Raw genomic sequence first — 18,340 nt, forward strand, 5'->3', positions numbered from 1 at the left:
TTAGTGTTTAAAAATTAAATAATACTTTGGATAAAAGAACATCAGTTTGCAGCTAATGACTTTTGAGCGTATCTTTTTGAAATAAGTAGACTTGAAGTAGGCTTTTAAATAAATCCCGCTCCCATTTCGCGTTTCTCGGAAACCAAAATGATTAGAGAGGTCACGTTCTTTGTTCAGAAATAGCGTTCGGTTTCTTCGAAATCCATCTCGCGAAGAATTGATTGTGGGTTGGTGTATCATTAGAGCAGTTTATGCCCCCTTCCCGTAGTAAATCCTTTGTCACCTGAACATTGAGCTCGCCCGTGCACAACGCTATCATAATAACGGTGCACCGTCTAGAAATAGCCTTGGCTGAACTTGAGCCAGCAATCGCAATGGCCATGTTTAGCCTCTGCAGCCGTTAACTCCAACAAGAGCACATCTGGCAAAAATCACACAATCGAAACGACCAGATCATGACGGTCTTTGCGAGCTCTAAACCCAATTCCACCAACATCTTGACTAATCATCCGCCGAATCTGGGTTAGGGGAGGGTGGAACACGGCCATAAATCTCCCGTTAACATCAATGTGGAAATCGCAGCTTATCAGCAAACAGGAGCTGAAATGATCGACGTTACGCAACGACTTGTTACACGTCCATTCATTCATGTCTAGCAAAGCAAGGCCGCGTGTTCTACTCCTACCCGTTCATTCATAAAACTCTGTTTATTTACTTTCTTCGGCTAATTGTCATTGATGCGGCCACTGTGACGGTTATGCAACCAATTGGGCGCGTATAGGCAGCCAGTTTAACACGCTTTGGGGTGGTTTCAGAGCGACGATGTCGATTTGGCCGCTTTGGCGACGATGAAGACGGAGCTGGTGGACGACAACGATGACGCCCAAACGCCCCAGTCGATGTGCTCCATCCAGAAGGTCCCCTCCATCAGCGACCTGTCGGACCCTGAGGCCTCGCTCGGTAAGTGAGAAGATCGAAGAGATTAATATTAATTAGGCCATTGACTATATCACCATCTCCCTCCCACATGATGCAGTCTAATTAGTGTCAGTGGCGGGGCTTACGCATTTCGCATTAATGAGGATGTTGCCGTTTATACTATTTAGCATTTGTGGTTACATAAGTGCCAGACGTTGATGATTCAAATGCAAATAACAATGATAAAAATTCCGGTTGTGCGAGATTCCAGGCGTTAATAAAGACATAGATGGGCATTGCAATAAATGTGGGGGTCGGTGCAGGATATCGAAACCTGTTTCGTATCCTGCTGCCGGCTTAGTTGTAAAGGATCGAGTTAACTACTTTTTGGTAATTAAGCCAGCGAATCTGTATCAGGTCCAAGCACTTCCGGCTTTGGACAGGTCGAGGTTCTGGGAATGCCTCTCGAATGGAGTTGACACACCGACGCATCCGCAATTATTGCTTTTTTACTTTTTAATTTACCTTTATTAACTTTTCGATGTGAATTATTGTAATCGGAGCTTGAAAATACGAGTTTTTCTCAGGTCATGTGATATCAACAAATCGTTTATACACAAAAATAGTTACAAATGTGGTCTATTTTTTAACATTTTGACCAGAACAATGATTACATTTTTGTTATTTATCATATTATTTGCCACAAAAAGTTAACGCCAGTTTGTGTAACTCCGTTTTTTTTATTTTGAAACGTTTTTTAAAACCACTTTTCTTTCAAATTCTTACGAATATACTTTGAACAATTTTGATAAAAATATTTTGGTGCTAATTTCGCATTTCTTATATTAAATGATGTTTTTGAATTTCCGTGAATAAGATTTTAACTCACCCTTTACCTTGAGCAACCTCTGAATCATTTTGGTGATATCTTGTGTAAAATGTCTTGGTTTAGAATTAGGTAAGTATTAAAAAATTGTATTTCTTCCTATCGAGTTTTACTCGCAAAAGTTTTTTGAAGAATTTTTTTTTGATCACACCAACCTAATCAAGCTTCACTTATCTGTTAATTTAACTCAGATTATGATCAATGGTTTTGGATGTGAATCTACTGACACCACCAATTTTCTAGAATTGTTTTCTTATATTTTTTTTATAACTTTAACTGCTTTAGCTGTATTCGCAGAATTGTAAAAACTATTAATACAGCGCAAATTCACGTTTGTCTAGAAAATTTGCGTTGCCATTTTTTCTAAATTTATTTAGAATTTGGTAATTATCGTTTCTATCGTTTTTTTGAGCAAGTAGTAAACTAGTTGAATTTCAATTTATTTGAAATAATTTTGAAATAATTTTGAACATTTTCAAAGCTCCTCATATTTTATCCTAATAAATCGTAGGCATAGGTGTGGAACCGTACTCCGGCGTATAACTGGTTGCCTACATAGCAACCTCTTCGGGAACCTTTTGGTTGTTGGAACGGTTTTTTAACAGAGCAATTAACTGATATTTATGTTGGATAAGCAGCAGAGAGGTCGAAAGAGTGACATTTTTGTTTTTAGCTATCGAATCGCAAATTCGGCTTATAAGTTTAATGTCTTGGAGGCGATGGTCACCCACCGTTGCTGCTAATACAAAGCGACTTCCACATACACGTTTCAAACTCGTTTCGAGTGACCTCAAGAACTCGAGCAGGTGCAATTCAATGACGGATCATTTTATATTATTTAGTTCTTAAGATCGGCTCATCTTCTTTCATATAGTGCGTCAAATAAGGACGCAATGTTTTCGCAGTAGCTTAACAAATACTGGTTTCTTCAGTAAGTGGAGATTTACAATCGGGTTTTTTCCCTTCTTTCCCATCGAAAAAAACGCTACTCACAAAGATGTGAGATATGCTCGGCCATATAAAATTACGAGTTCTCATTATACAGGTATGGAGAGCCGGCGAAAAATTTTAATTTATCGTACCCGCAGAGCAACCAATTAAACTTTGATAAATAACCGTATACGATATTGTTATTTTGTGTACATCCGAGGCCAATTAAGTAACAATGTATAGCCGCCACAAATCAATGTTGTGACTTAAGTCGCTCGGCGACATCTCGTGGATGGGTGTCAACAGTGACAAGTTTACTGCGATGGTCGCTAAGTGCTGCCCCCTGCGCGATTTTTATCGAACAATTTTAATGTTGCGGCGAATTTTTCGAATTGTACGAGTGGATGAACTCGACTCGTCCTTCACTTGTTAATAACAAAATGGAAAAAAGAGGAGCATGTTGAGCGCCACCTGCTCCCTTATTCGTGCATCAACTGGCCTTAAGTCACCTCTTGCGTCTTTTTCTCACGCTTTGGGCGCCTTTCTGGCGCGATAAAGACGGGAAATGGTGATCGGCTTTGAGAATAATTCTACCTGAAGATGGCTGTGTAATAGAAGATAGTAGTGGACTTAGCAGATAGATGATTCGGCCCCAGGCTCAGTTTTTATACTCGGTCAACAACCCAACGCCTTGTCCCTCCGGCCACATATGCTAAACATATCTTTTCCGTATTTTGTGTGTTTTTTATTTTCGCCTCATCCATTATAAGCGCAGCCACAACAATAAAACCAAGAGATCCAGGAAACGACTCTTTGGCGACCACTCCAAATCCACCGGATTCTACTTATACACAACTGCGGCTCGTTTACCCAAAGCGCCTTATTATTTAAAAAAGTGTTTTTACTGATAGTTTTAATTCTATTATTTTAATTTTTCTAATCATGAACCTCTCCCAGACTCAGATAATAGTTAATAGAACTCAGCTCTTTTCTTCATAACTCTTAAAAGATTATGACATTTATGAACTGATAAAAAAACAGAAGACTCAAAAGAAAACTGCAAATAAGAGGAAAAAATAATTTTTTGTTGATATCGAGATACTCGGGTCCGGAGGAGGAAATGAAATAATTGCTGGACCTCCTAATTAATGAAGATGTTGGCCGCGAACTTCTCTCCTGTTTGGGTGTTTGCAGCGGAAGCGGGCTATAAAATCTGTTCGTTCGGGGACCGGAGGGTGGCACCAGATGTGTGGAACCTGAAAAGTGCGACAGTGATGCCGTCACATCCGGCCAAGGACAGATCCTAGGTGAAATCATTTCATTACGGTGATGGTGGAGATTAAAGACGAGTTGATTAGTATTCAAGTTCGGTGTTTACGCTCAAATTGTGTTTCCGGTCACAGACATCGCCTGTCCCAACAATTAATTCCGCCATTAATCGCGCCCAAGGCGAGGGCGCGGGGAGGTCCAGTGGAAAATTTTCACATTTTTTTCACACACGTTGCTTATTTTTCACACCCATTTCCCATAAGAGTTATTTTTTTATCATCGAATATAAGTCTACAAACAATCGATTAGTATAGAAAGGGAATTAATTTGAAGCCAAAAAGTTTAAATAAAAAAACAAAGAGGGAGTATTATGATCACATTATGACACTAACTAAAATTTTATTGGTATGTAATTTTTGTTAAATGTACCATCATCGTATTTTTTTCATTTTGTATTTTGCGATATTTGGCATTCGTTTAACAAAAATTAGACCAATTTTTTATACAGCAATTTGAACTCAAGTAATTGTTTACAAACATATTCTTTTTAAACATATTTTCTAATCGAAAGGCGAGCTGAATGGAAAAACGGAGCTGAGAAGTCAAAATGTGGCACCTATTTTTTCAATTTTGTGCATTTTTTTAATAAGGGAGGTTTTTAGTTTTATATATTCATCAAAAAAAAAACATTAAACGAATCAACCCAGAATAACCTATTTTAAAAAATTTCTGCACGAAATGAACCACAACAAGTGCAGTAATTTCGGAAATATCCGAAAAATAAGTACAAAGTTAGGAAATGTTTTTGTAGTTACTTTTCAATTTCGAAAAAAATCTCTTCAGTAAATTTTACTTAACAAAGTAAATTTTGCGATATTTAACGAAAAATAGTTATTTAGTTTACAAAACGCTAAAATTTTATTTTGTTTTTGAAAGCTTGAGAAGATAATGTTGAATTTTATACAATATTAATACAACGAGAATTATTAACGAGATGTATTAGATATCCTAAAAAATTTTAAGATCGGCAAGAACACAAAGAGAATAAAAATTGCATGGTACTAACAATATACAGGTTGTTCCACATAATTTTAGGAGGTCTGCGCTTGTAAACAATACATATTTGGATACGAACTCGATTCCAAATTTTGAAGAATTATTAAATAACTAGTCTTCTCTAGTTTGATCACCTTTTAAAAAAAATGCAAGGTTTTTATGTAATGATTAATTAAAATAATAATGTAATTAAAATTAAGATTATTTGAAACTTCATCTTGATTAATTATAATTTATAATAATCAACGTTTTCATACAAGTATCAAAAGTATTAAAGTCTATTCTAATTTTAAATTCAAATGGTAGTTGGTAATTTGAATTTCGTAAAGAGGTATTAATTTATTTTGTTGCTTGTACACACCCTCAAAGTCGGGGCTCAAGACCCTCACAATAACATATTGATATTACAAAAGTGATGAATTCAACGAGGAATTAAAGTTTTTTTTTCACTTGTACTCATATAGTGGATACATTGTTATTAATAACTAAAGAAAATATAATTTCTTAGTGATGATAAATAAATATTTTTGAAGCTGTTAAATTATACTTTTTGTAAATGAACCAAAAAAAACAGAATAGAAAACAGAGTAGAGAAATAAATTAAAATGATATATGCATGTAATTAACGAATGTATATGAAATTTATGAAAATTGTTTTAGAAACCTACGATTTTTTAAATATGAAGTGTCGTATCCCAGATGCTAGGCTTTCACCTTGCCTCAAAAATCTTTCAATTTCCAGTTTAACGACATTATCAAGTGCCAAGTGACATTTGTCACACAAGGAAAGATCCTTGCACAAAGCAAATATCGCATTATTTTCGTTGCTTTGGTTGTTTTTACCGATTGCACACACAAATTAGGGTCAATTTTTGCAAATACCAAGGTTAGTGCAACGGTATGATTTTCGAAAGTTTTATTTATAAGAACTACAATCAGTTACATAAGCAGTCATCATAAAAGAACCGACCATACAGAGCCATGATTCTAATTGCCTATCATTAGATTATGTAAATCTCAACGACAGCTTTATTACAAGCATAATAAGCACCCGCCTCCGCCACAAATCATCGATTTGATTTACTCAATTCGGTTGCATTTCTCCCGTTCCGCGTTTTACCGCTCAGTTCCCAGGCGGGAATTAGCATATTAATCGGTTTAAAATCCCCGAAAACTGTTAGATGGCGCGTTGGATGACTTACGAGCCGGCTCGTTGGTGGCCACATCGTTCTGGAACGGGTTATAGTTCGGTAGCCTCCATACGGGGGCACCCCCCACGTTCAACCGCCCCAGGTGCAACAGGTTCCGCTCTGACGTCACCGGGAGCCACGCGACCGCTTCATTCATGCCTACCCCCTCCACGTCCAAGACAGATTTACTCTCCGGTCACGGATCTCCTCCAAGACGGGACACTGAGAGCTCTTCTGCTGCATCATCTTCGTGAGGTTTCAATTATGATGACATGCTATTAGAGGAGGCTGTTTGCTCGACGAGGTACTTCGGGTTAATTGAGCAAATATTAGTCGAACCGGGCAGGATATTGAGGATTGAGGCGGAGGCTTGAGTGGATGATGCCTCGAAATGCACAGTAGTCAAGAAGCTGACATCGACACAGGCATAAAATATGGATAATTAAATTGTAAATGTCACGTTGAGTATGTTTTGGCAAAGAAAACACTAAACATACTCAAAGAAATTAACAGTGACACACACAAACAAGCTTTGATAAAAAAATATTAGTATTATTGTGTTGAAACTTTCAGTTTTTCATTATAGCTTATGGCAAAAAAGTGTGAATGCCTATTATTATCTGCAAGATACTTCGTGAATGGGTCTACAAAATCATTTCTTGTAATTGGAACAAATCATAAGTAATTTAGTAATTTAGTTAAATCGTTTTACGGGTTTTTAGCTCTCATTCTCCTGTTGAAAGTGGTGTGTTTAAGTATGACTTGCTCTTATTTCCCAAGCCCTAAATTGTTTCTATTAGACTGTATTAGAGTCGAATGTAATTTGATATGATAATGTAACTTTCAGTCGGATCTGAAGATTGGAGTGTTGCATCAGCGTTGTGTCCTTAGGCCAAAGTTTGAGTTGATGGCTCAATTATACGAGTCTAATGGTGTGAAATACGGGTGTTCTTAAAATAAGCCTTGCTCAGGTCTTTCGTTTGGCAGCGTTAACCTTCGTCGGCTTTTGGAAAGTATGCCTCTGAGGTTACGCAACTCCTTTTAAAATTAGGTTACGTGAGAGAAGAGTTTTTGTTGTTTTTGGCGCCGATTTCCTGTTGGTTAATTTCTCGCGGACCGGTTTCGTCTCGTAAATAACAGGCACAGAATTGATCAGGTCCTAATTATGTTCAGAAAGCAAAAATCGATGGGAAACGTTGCATTTGTGGCAAGAGTCGGTTTTTAATTGGTATTTCTGTTTGGTTTAGAAGAAAGGATCGTCCGGGTGAACGTTCTTGGCTCAATGTGTTTTATTTAATTTATTCCACATTTTAGCCGGGCAATAATGCCTCGGTTTATATCATATTTCTCTGTAATTAGTGCCAAGGAATTTATAGTTCTATCAATGCGTAATTGACTTTATTAGCTTAGGAAACAGCGGGAATGTTGCATATCAAATTAAAATAAATGGTTATGGTGCGCGCAAATGGTAAATTATTAAAATACTCGGACATTTTTTACTAATTATCGTTTTTGTTGGGAATCTTTGCGAAATTTCGGATTTTTCAAATGCTTCGTGGCTCAATGAATGGAACGCCGACCGATGATTCCATTCGTTAAAACACCGATCTTGAACATAAAAACATACGCATAAAAGCTGCGCTGAATTCTGTATGCGATAATTACCCACAGGGAACGCTTAAAAATGACCATCGACAAGATCTTATTCTGACAATTAAGCGGCTCTTTGACGGGTTTCAGGATTTTCAGTAGCCAAAAGAATTTTTGCGACTATAATGGCAAGTCCCAAAGCTCAATAGCCCGTGATCTGAACCAATAATTAACAGTCGTTTACTACAAAAATTTTCAACGGAAATTGTAGAGAGGGCGTGAGAAAATAAAGGGGAATTTGTAGAGTTAATTGTAGATTAATTTGCATATTTTATTTTTAGTAATTTAAATAATATGTAACTAGACCAAATTACAATTTCGTGGGTGCATACATTTGAGAGAATTCGTGAAAGACTATTTAACAGAATAAAAATTCAGCAACAAATGCAATAGATTAAACTATGAAAAAAATATAGAAACTTGGTACAAATTAAACTTTCTATTTAAGACAAATTAAACTAAACACAATGTAAATAAATATATCACTAATTAAGTAATTATCGTCTTGACTCGCTCTAATCACTTCCTTTTACTACTATCGTCTTTACTAATCAATCTGTCAGACAGTCACGCCGGCCAGCCGTCGACATTGTTTAAAAAAAGTCGAAAAACTTCCTTTCTGCAGGTTCACAGAAAGTTTGTTTAAAACAGAAATTAACGAAAGTGGAAACAAAAAAGTACATTTACCTACATTTTGCTAGTTTTTTTCCAGCTTTTCTAAAATTTATTTTTAGTATCTTTCAAATTTAACTACTCTAGTAAATTCTCTTTAATTCAGGACTATTTTATAAGCAAGAACAAGATGCGTAACATGATGAGCGAATATTATTTTTTGTAATCAGTTTTCGGTAAAAATAATCTAATATTATTGTTTTCTTTAATTTTTTGGGTGTCCTATTAGAATCACGTATTCTTATTTGACAATTATGTACATAGAACCGAGTCTAAATTGCCAAAAAAGGACGATATAAAGGAGGACTAACAACGAAACTCTGAAAATTAAAAAAAAATTTTTTTGATCTTCATATTAATAAATTAAAATTTGTTTCATTTTAATTCTTCCTTCTACGATTTAAAAAAATGTGATAATAATATTAAGAAACAAATCTTTGTACTAAAGATTGAAACACTGATTAAAGTAGTAACTGAAAGATAGTGTCATAAAGCTCAACATGACCCGAGTTTTTTTATGGTCATTTTTGTAATTTGCCGCCATTTTGATGCTTTAATAGGCATCTTAAAGCACGCAACGTCATCAAGTGCAATGTCATTATAGTGGTTATTTAACAGAACATTTTACGAAAATTTTTAAATTGGCAAGAAGCAAATTTGGGATCGTACTTTTGCTAATTTCACAAATTTTGAGGGAGCGTTCATACAAGATTGTCTCCATTATCATCTATACTCTTGTTTTTTGACAAAATTTAGATAAAACCAAAATTTTAAATCAATTTATCACTTTCAAAATTGAGACATTACCAAACGTCAAAAAAGTTTAAATCGACTGAAATTACAATTTTTGTTTAAAAACATCAAAAAGGAGACAAATTACAAAAAATAGTATAAAAAACTCGTTTCAAAAAACCTTAAAGCATGCATCCTTTCAAAAAACTCAAAGACTAGTCTTATAAAACTTGTTTTTTTGTTTTTTAATATACTATTATGCTATGAGTTTGAGTGGATTTTTTAAACCACAAGTTTATCACTTGTGATTTATCATCCATGAGGTGGAATAAATGAACCGATTTACGCGACAACGAGTTGAATACAACATTTTATTCTTCGAATTAGACTTTAACGGGCTTAAAATTGCTATAAATTTGTTAAAAATAATCAAACGTTTCGTATTGAGAAATGCCAAACAGTCGTCAAAATTTCTTTACACAGGAGAAAAACCGTAAATTTTGTCAGTAACGAAGAATAAAAGTAATTTATTATCAGATCGTTTTGTTTTAATTAAAATGCATTTATAACAGACGTCTCTTATTTTATTGTTATTACGTTAAACTTAATGTTAATGTTTCCTTTAATAATGATGCATTTTTTGAGATATTCGAAATCGTTTTGATTCAAATATCTTTGCGATTGGAAAATATCAATCTTTGCTCATTTCCTTCTTCATCTCCTTTGCCTATCCCTAAACGTGAAAATCCTCGTAGAACTTCTCAACCTTCTATTTACTCAACGCGACCCCCTCGAAAATTTCTCTCTGCGCGACATCCGCCGCTGAAACGCAACATAATAAACACAAACTTCCTGAACAAATCTAATTTGCAAGCCGATTTCCTAAACACAAAATAACGGTAGTACAAGCGTCGAAAAAAGTTTTAAGTTATTCTCAAACGCACCCACATCATAAATCAAGCCGAACCGTGAACGAAACTTGTACATAGACACTGAAACTATTATATAAACACTTATATATCCTGCTGTCTTATTTTTGTCTACCCTGGGGGCATGTAGTAGGTATACTGACCCCGCCATCTTACCTATTCATTCATAGATCGTGGGAAACAGAAGAGAAACCGTTCACCAGTTGAGCAAACCTGTCTCGGCCGAGTTCGCTCTTCTTCAGGTGCACCGCAACCATTATTTTCCTTCTTCGTCGCGGCCCAAGACTGCTGTGTGGAATGGCCCCAGGACACGAACTGCATATATCGTTTTCTCTCTCACCCGCGCACTTCGGGCCCCCAGGGGCGGCCGTTCTCCGCTCTTAATATAAGATAATCTTTGTTCCGATTATAGTTTATGTTAATTGCGCGTATATTGATTCTGTTATGGAACGAGTTACTGTTATGCGAGCTGATTAGTTCGGTCAAAAATTGCGGAACAGTGGCGCAACCACTTACGCAATTCATTGATTAAAACGTCCTACTAGACTTGCGAAAAAACCCATCACGACCATATACACTTTCATTCATTAGTTCCCATCCGCTCTTTCAATTTATTCACCGGTTTCATTACAACTCATTTTCTTGGAAAATTTCTTATCTCCAAGCGACTTTATCGAACCGAACGTCTAGTCCGGGAGTTATCTGCTGATCTAGGGTCGTAAATTTTGGAATATTTATCGAGACGTGGCTAGTAATTCTCGAAAGGGGTGGGCCCACCTTGACATTTTTATTATTTAATTATGTTTATTGTTTGTTTGCTTGGTTCTACTTCTGAATAGTAATTTTTTCCCCAAGGCGGATTAGAATTGATTTTGTTTCTACAGATTCCTGTATTTGTTAACGAGAATGTTCGTACACTTGTCTATTTTATTTCTAGAGTTTGTGATGGAAAAGTTGTTTTGCTGATAGCAATACGCGATAATTCCTTGCAAACTGCTCTTCGATGTAAACGAGCTCAGCTGAATGAAGCTTGGCGGAAATTATGATTTTGCTAATAATTCCGGTAGTGTGAATACTGTATTGCTTCTGGCTTTACTGGGATTAGTACCTGATAAAAATCGAAAGTCTTGCTTCTGTATAACAGCTTGGAAATTGTTGCCGATTAAATGGCAAAAAATCAATTTGTGTAGCTTTTCGTTTTTGTGCTCCAATTCGGTTAAAAGCCCATAAACAAGAGTGTAATTGCGCATTTTGCGTTAAACGGTTTTATTTATTCAATTTATTAACTGAAGGTCTTAACATGATCGTAATTGGCAATTTGTGGTTTCTGCATTACTGCTTTACCGTCTGGCTCGAGAGGTTCATAAAAGAGAGTGATCACGAAAGTGAAATGAACCAATTTGTTCAATCGGTTTTTTGTCCGGATCTTAGATCCCTAAACTGAACCATCGTTTTCGTTCGGCGAGTAAATATTTGGGCAATTAGAGACTGGTCTTGTGGTTGTTTTATTGCGCCTTCGGTAGCCCGCATCCCGCTAATTAAGAAGTCGAAACGATTCCGTATTTTTTAAGGCCCATTCGGACGCGAATTAACATGTAACATATAAATAAAAAGTCCAATTTAGAAGCGGCCTTATCTCTATTCGCCATCACGTAATTAAAGTTCGCCCTTCTGTTCGAATACAGGCCGTAAAATAATTTATTCATTGGATGAGCTCGAAATTTGGCCGAGCGTGACGCGCGATTTTCAAATTGAACTTCAGTAGGTCGCTCCAAAATTAAAGCCTAAAAATGACTATGTACTTAATTAGCTTTGTCGGTCGCTCGGGATCCATATTTCTTGCACCTTTGTCTTTATTTGCATCCGTTTTTTTTTTTTTTTGGTAATTGTAAATTTTGGTTCCACATTTTCACTGCCTTTGTATCTACGTGTGTGGATTGCCCATTTTCGAAATTCTCACGGTGGGTGACGCAATGCGCATAATTAAGTCGCTTGAAAACCTATTAAGAGGTATGATTAATGTGGTCAACGAATTAATTTCGTTGGCGCTTTTTGTCTTGTCGGCGCCGAGATTATACCACTCCGAAAACGCTCTCTTCCTGTGGAGACACCTTCACTATCCGGAGCCACTTTTTGCTCCCAAAGGATTCGATCGTCGGATTATTGAAATCGTCGATAATTTGCAATTCCATCGACGTTGCTGCTTAACGGCCGTTAGAAAGAATTAATTGCTCGGTTTCATAAACTTCCTTATAATCTTGCTTCGACGCATGAAATTGACTCGGGCTACTCATGCTTAAAGGTTTTAATTATGCTACTTTGTAGCGGAATTTTATCGTTTCACTTTTGCTTGCTCTTCAAAATTGTTTTGGAGGATTGTGGAAAAGTGCCTCAAGTGAACAGGAATATTTATGGACTGAGGCTCCTGAACCTGAATCAAGGCGATTGTGGAAGGTTCTCATTAAGCATTTATCGTACAAAGTTGTAAAACTCGCTCGATACAATTTGCAAAAAAGAGGTTTAGTGCCGGCATGTGAGTTTGATGCAATTATTGTTTTAAATTACTAGGTACTGCCATTTATTTTTTCTTAATTGTTTATTTAATCACCTGTTATTACATTTTTCATTTATCGATGATGAGATTTGATCTTAATTGATTTTATTAGTGAGTGCATATTCTTGGAGCTAAGGAATACCTAACAACCAAATAACTATTTCTACCTAATTGGAACAAAATATTTCTAACAAATGAACCTGATTGAAAATTTAATACACGTATGATGAATTTCAAGAATGCATTCTGTAATTATCCTGCATTGCATACTAATGCTTTTTCTTTTGCCTAAGCGGTAGCAAAAAATTAATATTTGTTTAAACATACATTCATCCTTTTCTGTACCCTCTTCAACGAAGTTTTTTGTCATTGTTTCCGCAACTTAAAAAACATGACTCATTCTGTATAAGTACGAATGTACTTCAACTCTAGATTAATAAATAAGTGTCTCACGTTTATTTGGTATTAGTAAAGTAGTGCTTTGAAAAAATACATGATCGAAGTGTTATCTATCAAACTTTTCCAATTGACATATTCGTTTTCTGTTTCTAGTTGCAGACTAGAACTATTCGTCCTTTTGCTGCTGTTTCTTTGGTTCTTCTAACGAAAGCACTATTTGCAATAAATAATTACACTATTTGTCCAATTCTTGGAGTTGTTTACTATTTGTAGGTAATAATTACAGTTAGGCTACTATTTTTTTAGTTGTCTCACTTTAGAGCTTTTGTTTTCTTCAGTTTTTCCTCTTCTTTTTCTTTGTATTTACGGTCATTTTTTCTTTAGTGTGTGCTTGGTCATTTGGTTGGTTTCTTTCTCTTTCTTTTTTCTTAGATTTCTTTGATTGTTTGGGGTTGATCTCCAATTTATGCCGTATTTTGTCTTACATGATGATGCGTTTTACTTTTCTTCATTCCTATAATTTTTTTTACAGTTATGGGCGGATGTGCCTTTCATTCAGCTTGTTCAGTTTTCCATTGTTGTGTAGTTTTTTATTTTTCCTCTTTAGGTTAATCTTTATTTCTGTCTTTTTTTGCTTTTATTTTTTCTTGTTTCTTTATCATCTGTTTCTTCATTGTAGTCTTTTCCGTTATTGTACTTTAAGCAGTCAAGTAGTGTACATTCTGTTTTCCTCTTCGTTTTCCACTGAGGTGTTGGCCTTTTTATCCGTATTTAGATTTACTCAGTTGAATTTACAGTGTTTTTCAATTGATAATTAAAGTTACTTAAAAGTTGTTTATTAACAAAAATATTGGTAAATAATTTTTGAGATTTTTAAAATAGATGAAAAAATAATAAATGATACTTGCTCGTCTAAGGGCCGGTTTACAGAACATTTTAATCGCAATTAAAATTTAATTCAAAATTCGAAAACTTTTTTCAAGTTCAAATAGCAATTTAATTCGAATTAGTTTAATCTTGAGTTAAATCTAAATTTCGCTTTGTGTAAACCGATCCTTAGTTTATTAGATGTGAATTCTTCAAGATTTCTTTTCTTTTATCTTGCAGTTAGGTATGTATGTGATTTAAGGTAATTACATTTATAAAGTATACCACAAAAGACAAAAACAACATTAATGGATTCACATACAAGCGTTTGTATGAATATTTTCATTATTAATTTTTACAGCGGCGCGATCAATAAACTACCCTCAAATTAAAAATACTGCATACAGGAATAATCGAAGATTCCATCAGTTCACACACTTGATTTAGAAACGTTGCCGCTTTATCAGACTGATCAGTAAAGAAATTAAAAATTCGTACGCATTTAATTACTACGGGACCGTTTAATGGTACATTTAAATTAGGATCAGGCGATATTTTTGACATCCTTACAACCGGTCGAATAAAATTGTGTATTTAATGCTTTTGCTGTGAAGGTCCGCTTTGGGGCCAAAGGGGTGAGTGTGCCACCTGATTTACTATGCCACTAATCACCCCTTTAATATCGGCTCGATCTGGGACTAATATTTACATTCGGACCGGAATTAATACGTGCATTATTAAATATCAGCGTGATTGCGACGCCAGTGGCGGCGGAAGAAGGGTAAGTGGGTTAAAAATCGCTTATTACTCGGAATTTGATTGAGAAGTTTGGGTTTTAGTCACATCGCGTCGTCTGAAATTAGAATGAGTGAAATTAATCGCTCTTTGTGTAGCGGTAACGCATTCGTAACTGAAATATCTTAACCACTTCCTTCCGGTTCGGGACAGCCCTGATAAAATTCGTTTCGTTGATAAGAATTGGGTTTTCTTTTGATTTTTAATTTCCTGTTTCTCGACGCAGTTATGAGCGCGTTGTCAGTGTTGAATTCTTCGACAATCATTGACCATCGCTTAGCCTGCGCTTATCTTCGAGACTAAACGGGATGTCCTGTAGCTCTGTTCGAGTCTGATAAGGGCGAACCGGCGATAAGGCGTCGCGTTTATCGGTATGTCTGTTTTAATTGATTCTTTTCGCTTGGCTCTACTTACCTATCCTTGCCTGAAATTGCATATTGTTCTCTCTGTTGCGCACAGGTATTTCCGGTCATAGTTCATTGTTGATTCGTTTCGATGGCGGTTCACTGACGATTCTCCCCTTTTTTTTCTCTGTCTTTCTCCTTGCACAAGTTGACGTGAATGCTTGCTTGGGTTGTCGCAGCGTGATTCATGACTCGGAGACTCATCCAACTGTTGCCAAGATCGCGGGTTAAAGGTCGCAACGAGGCGGAGCGACATTATCCAATGAACGTTTTCTGCATTATTCAGCCGGTTTATGGGTCAGGACAATGAGGAGCGTCGCTAATTCACCGCCATAGCTCCTTCCTAGGATCGGGTTTCAAGGTGTGGGGTTTTACCCCAAAAAACACACTTCAATTTCGACAAGTTTTACTTATCTGCAGTCAGCTCCAATATCCACTTTCTTACATATTTTAATCGTGAAATAAAGTCAGTAAGTAGTTGGTAATTAATTATATGCTTCCGTTCACCTAATTCCCAGCCTATTCGCGACAAAAATGAGTTGCTTTCAATTTCACTACTCTCTGAGCTTTTTGCAGCTACTAATGCCTTAAGGGTTTAAGGAAATTGAGATAATAAGTACACGCATTTAATAACAGTTACGAGTACTTACGTGTAAGTACAATTACTTAAGCACAGTCAGGTTTTTAAATATTTAAATTTTGACTTATTATTTATACAAAAATTAAGTTCGACAAGAGTTTACTATTAACTGTGTACTTATTTACTTTAAATGGCTCCATTTTACGACTTCCTTTTGTTTATGTATATTTTTTAACATATTTTAACTTTTAAGTGTCATTTTTAAAACTTTTCCTTTCTTTCACAAGAAAGATTGCTTACTTCCTGAGTGTTAATTTTGGGATTGAAAAGTGAAGCCGAAAGTGAATAGTTGGTTTATCAAAAGATGATTTAATCAGATATTAAAAATACTTGTAACTTGTAAAGTCACATCAAATACAGGCTGATCATTTTAGGGCCTACATTCCAAACTTTTTAGCGTTTAATATAGTTAGAGCTTTAATTTTGTTAACTATTCTAATTTCAACTAAATTATTTTCAAAATGGCTGAACTTACGAAACTACGAGAAATTGACGCCAACTTTGAAATTTTAAATAGTAACCACCTATTTTTATTGCATTTTTTATTTCGCTTTTTAGAATTGAGTAAAATGTACTCCAATTGCTAGTACTTATCTGTTATAGTTTTTGAAGTATGTCAATTTTTTTGTTAAAGTTTTCATTTGCAGGGCTTCTTTTAAAATATCACAGCACTTGAACTCTTTACAATCAGTGAATAATTCTTTTTGTATTTGATAACCAAAGGCTCGAAGAGTCATCTGAAATCTTTAAGATTTTCAAGAGTGTCAATTTCCAAACCTACTACGGTTTTTTGAATATGATGATTAAAAAATGATCTTAACAGTTTTTTCAAATGGAATAACCTTGTTTTTTCAATGGCTATCAAAAGAACATCAATTTTTATGCAGAGTTATTAACAACTTCTATATCTATCTCTTACAGTTTTTGAAATAATCGCAAAAACAGAATTCTGGAGCATTATTTTTATTTTTAATCGTGTAAACTTTCGAAAAATACGATAAATTGTGCCATTGATTAAAAGTAATGTTAATAGTGTAGTGTTAATAAAATCACCATAAATATTATTGTTCTTTCGATTGCCGTTAAGAAAATAGGGTCGATTGGTCGATGTGTTTGAAAAAACTGACTTATAGTCGATTTTTGCTAACCGTTTTGAAAAAATCGTACTGGCCTTTAATTTTGACAGTTGACAATTTTGAAAATTCGAGAATGCAAAAAAAATTATTCACTTATCGCAAACGGTTCAAGGGCTGTGATATTTTACATAAACGACCCTTGCATTTGAAAATTTTAACAAAAAAAAATAACTTGTCAAAAACTATGACAGATAGGTACCAACAAAATAAACGACCCTTGCATTTGAAAATTTTAACAAAAAAAAATTAACATGTCATAAACTATGAGAGATAGGTACCAACAAAATTTTACTCAGTTTGAGAAAGTGAATTAAAAAATGCAATAATGTTTGGTCACTATTTGGTCACTATTTATAATTTTAAAGTTTTCGCCAATTTCTCGTAGTTCTGGAAGCTCAGCGATTTTATCAGAAGTTAGAAAGTTTCTAAAAGAATCACCCTATATATCTACAGTTGAAAAATTTGATATCCTGGGACAGACAGAAATTGAACAAGAATTTGTAATTAGGATGCATTGCTAACGTTATTAAACAAATGAGGATCTAATTATTGCTACCAACGACCACTTTTCGTCATCGAAGTGTCTTCTGTGATGTGAATGATTAATTATTATGTATCGTCAATTAGCTTCCCTTTCGAATTAAGATAACGCGCCATCGCAATCAATCCACTATTCCGTTTGAATTTGTGGGTGGCACACCTGTGGGGGTTTCCCACAGTTTTACAGCCACCTGTGAACGACGACACGCTCGACGACCCATCGCGGGGAAACGTTCGTTTCCAACAACACATGGAATTACAGAAATTACAAGTCCGATGATATCTATTCGGTTTATAATACGCGAGGGGAGCATCTTTTCCATTAGAGACAAAGAGATCGATGTTCGAGGCGCATAAATCGACACGTTCCGACTCTTAATTGGCTAAATCCACACTCGACATTGCGTTAATCCCGATTTATGCCAGCAGCCCCATTGCAAATTATCCTTCGAGTAGCAAAACAAGGCCGGCATTCCCCGCATGCCAAATAACTTAAGACGCTTGTTCAGAAGCAGCAATTTCTCCGGTAAAATATTGACGATAACGGCGAACTGCGACACCTGCACGTTTTCCCATTTCCCACGCGTAATATGCACGGACGGACACACGTGTCCGAGGGGTCTATCTTGGGTACCGGGAATATGCGTTATAGCCCAATGGTAATGATGCGTGAACGTGAAACAACCCAATTACGTACTTCGTTATGCTCCGTCGTACTGTAGATTTGCCTTTTTACCATCGATCTCGTTGTTAATTGGTCGCAACATCATTAA

The 18,340-nt window shown here is 35.6% G+C and overlaps 1 protein-coding gene across 3 annotated transcripts in view; it reads left to right on the forward strand.

The window, feature by feature from the left end:
* Positions 1-18,340, forward strand: part of pnt (pointed) — an 88,756-nt gene that overhangs the window by 15,399 nt on the left and 55,017 nt on the right. For all 3 annotated transcript variants that reach the window (XM_064355789.1, XM_064355790.1, XM_064355791.1), the window contains exon 3: positions 816-960. In XM_064355789.1, coding sequence (XP_064211859.1) covers positions 816-960 — 145 coding nt within the window. The remainder of the gene's footprint in view (positions 1-815; positions 961-18,340) is intronic.

This window comes from Tribolium castaneum, chromosome 3 (assembly GCF_031307605.1).
Source record: "Tribolium castaneum strain GA2 chromosome 3, icTriCast1.1, whole genome shotgun sequence".
In the NCBI taxonomy this organism is placed as follows: Eukaryota; Metazoa; Arthropoda; class Insecta; order Coleoptera; family Tenebrionidae; genus Tribolium; species Tribolium castaneum.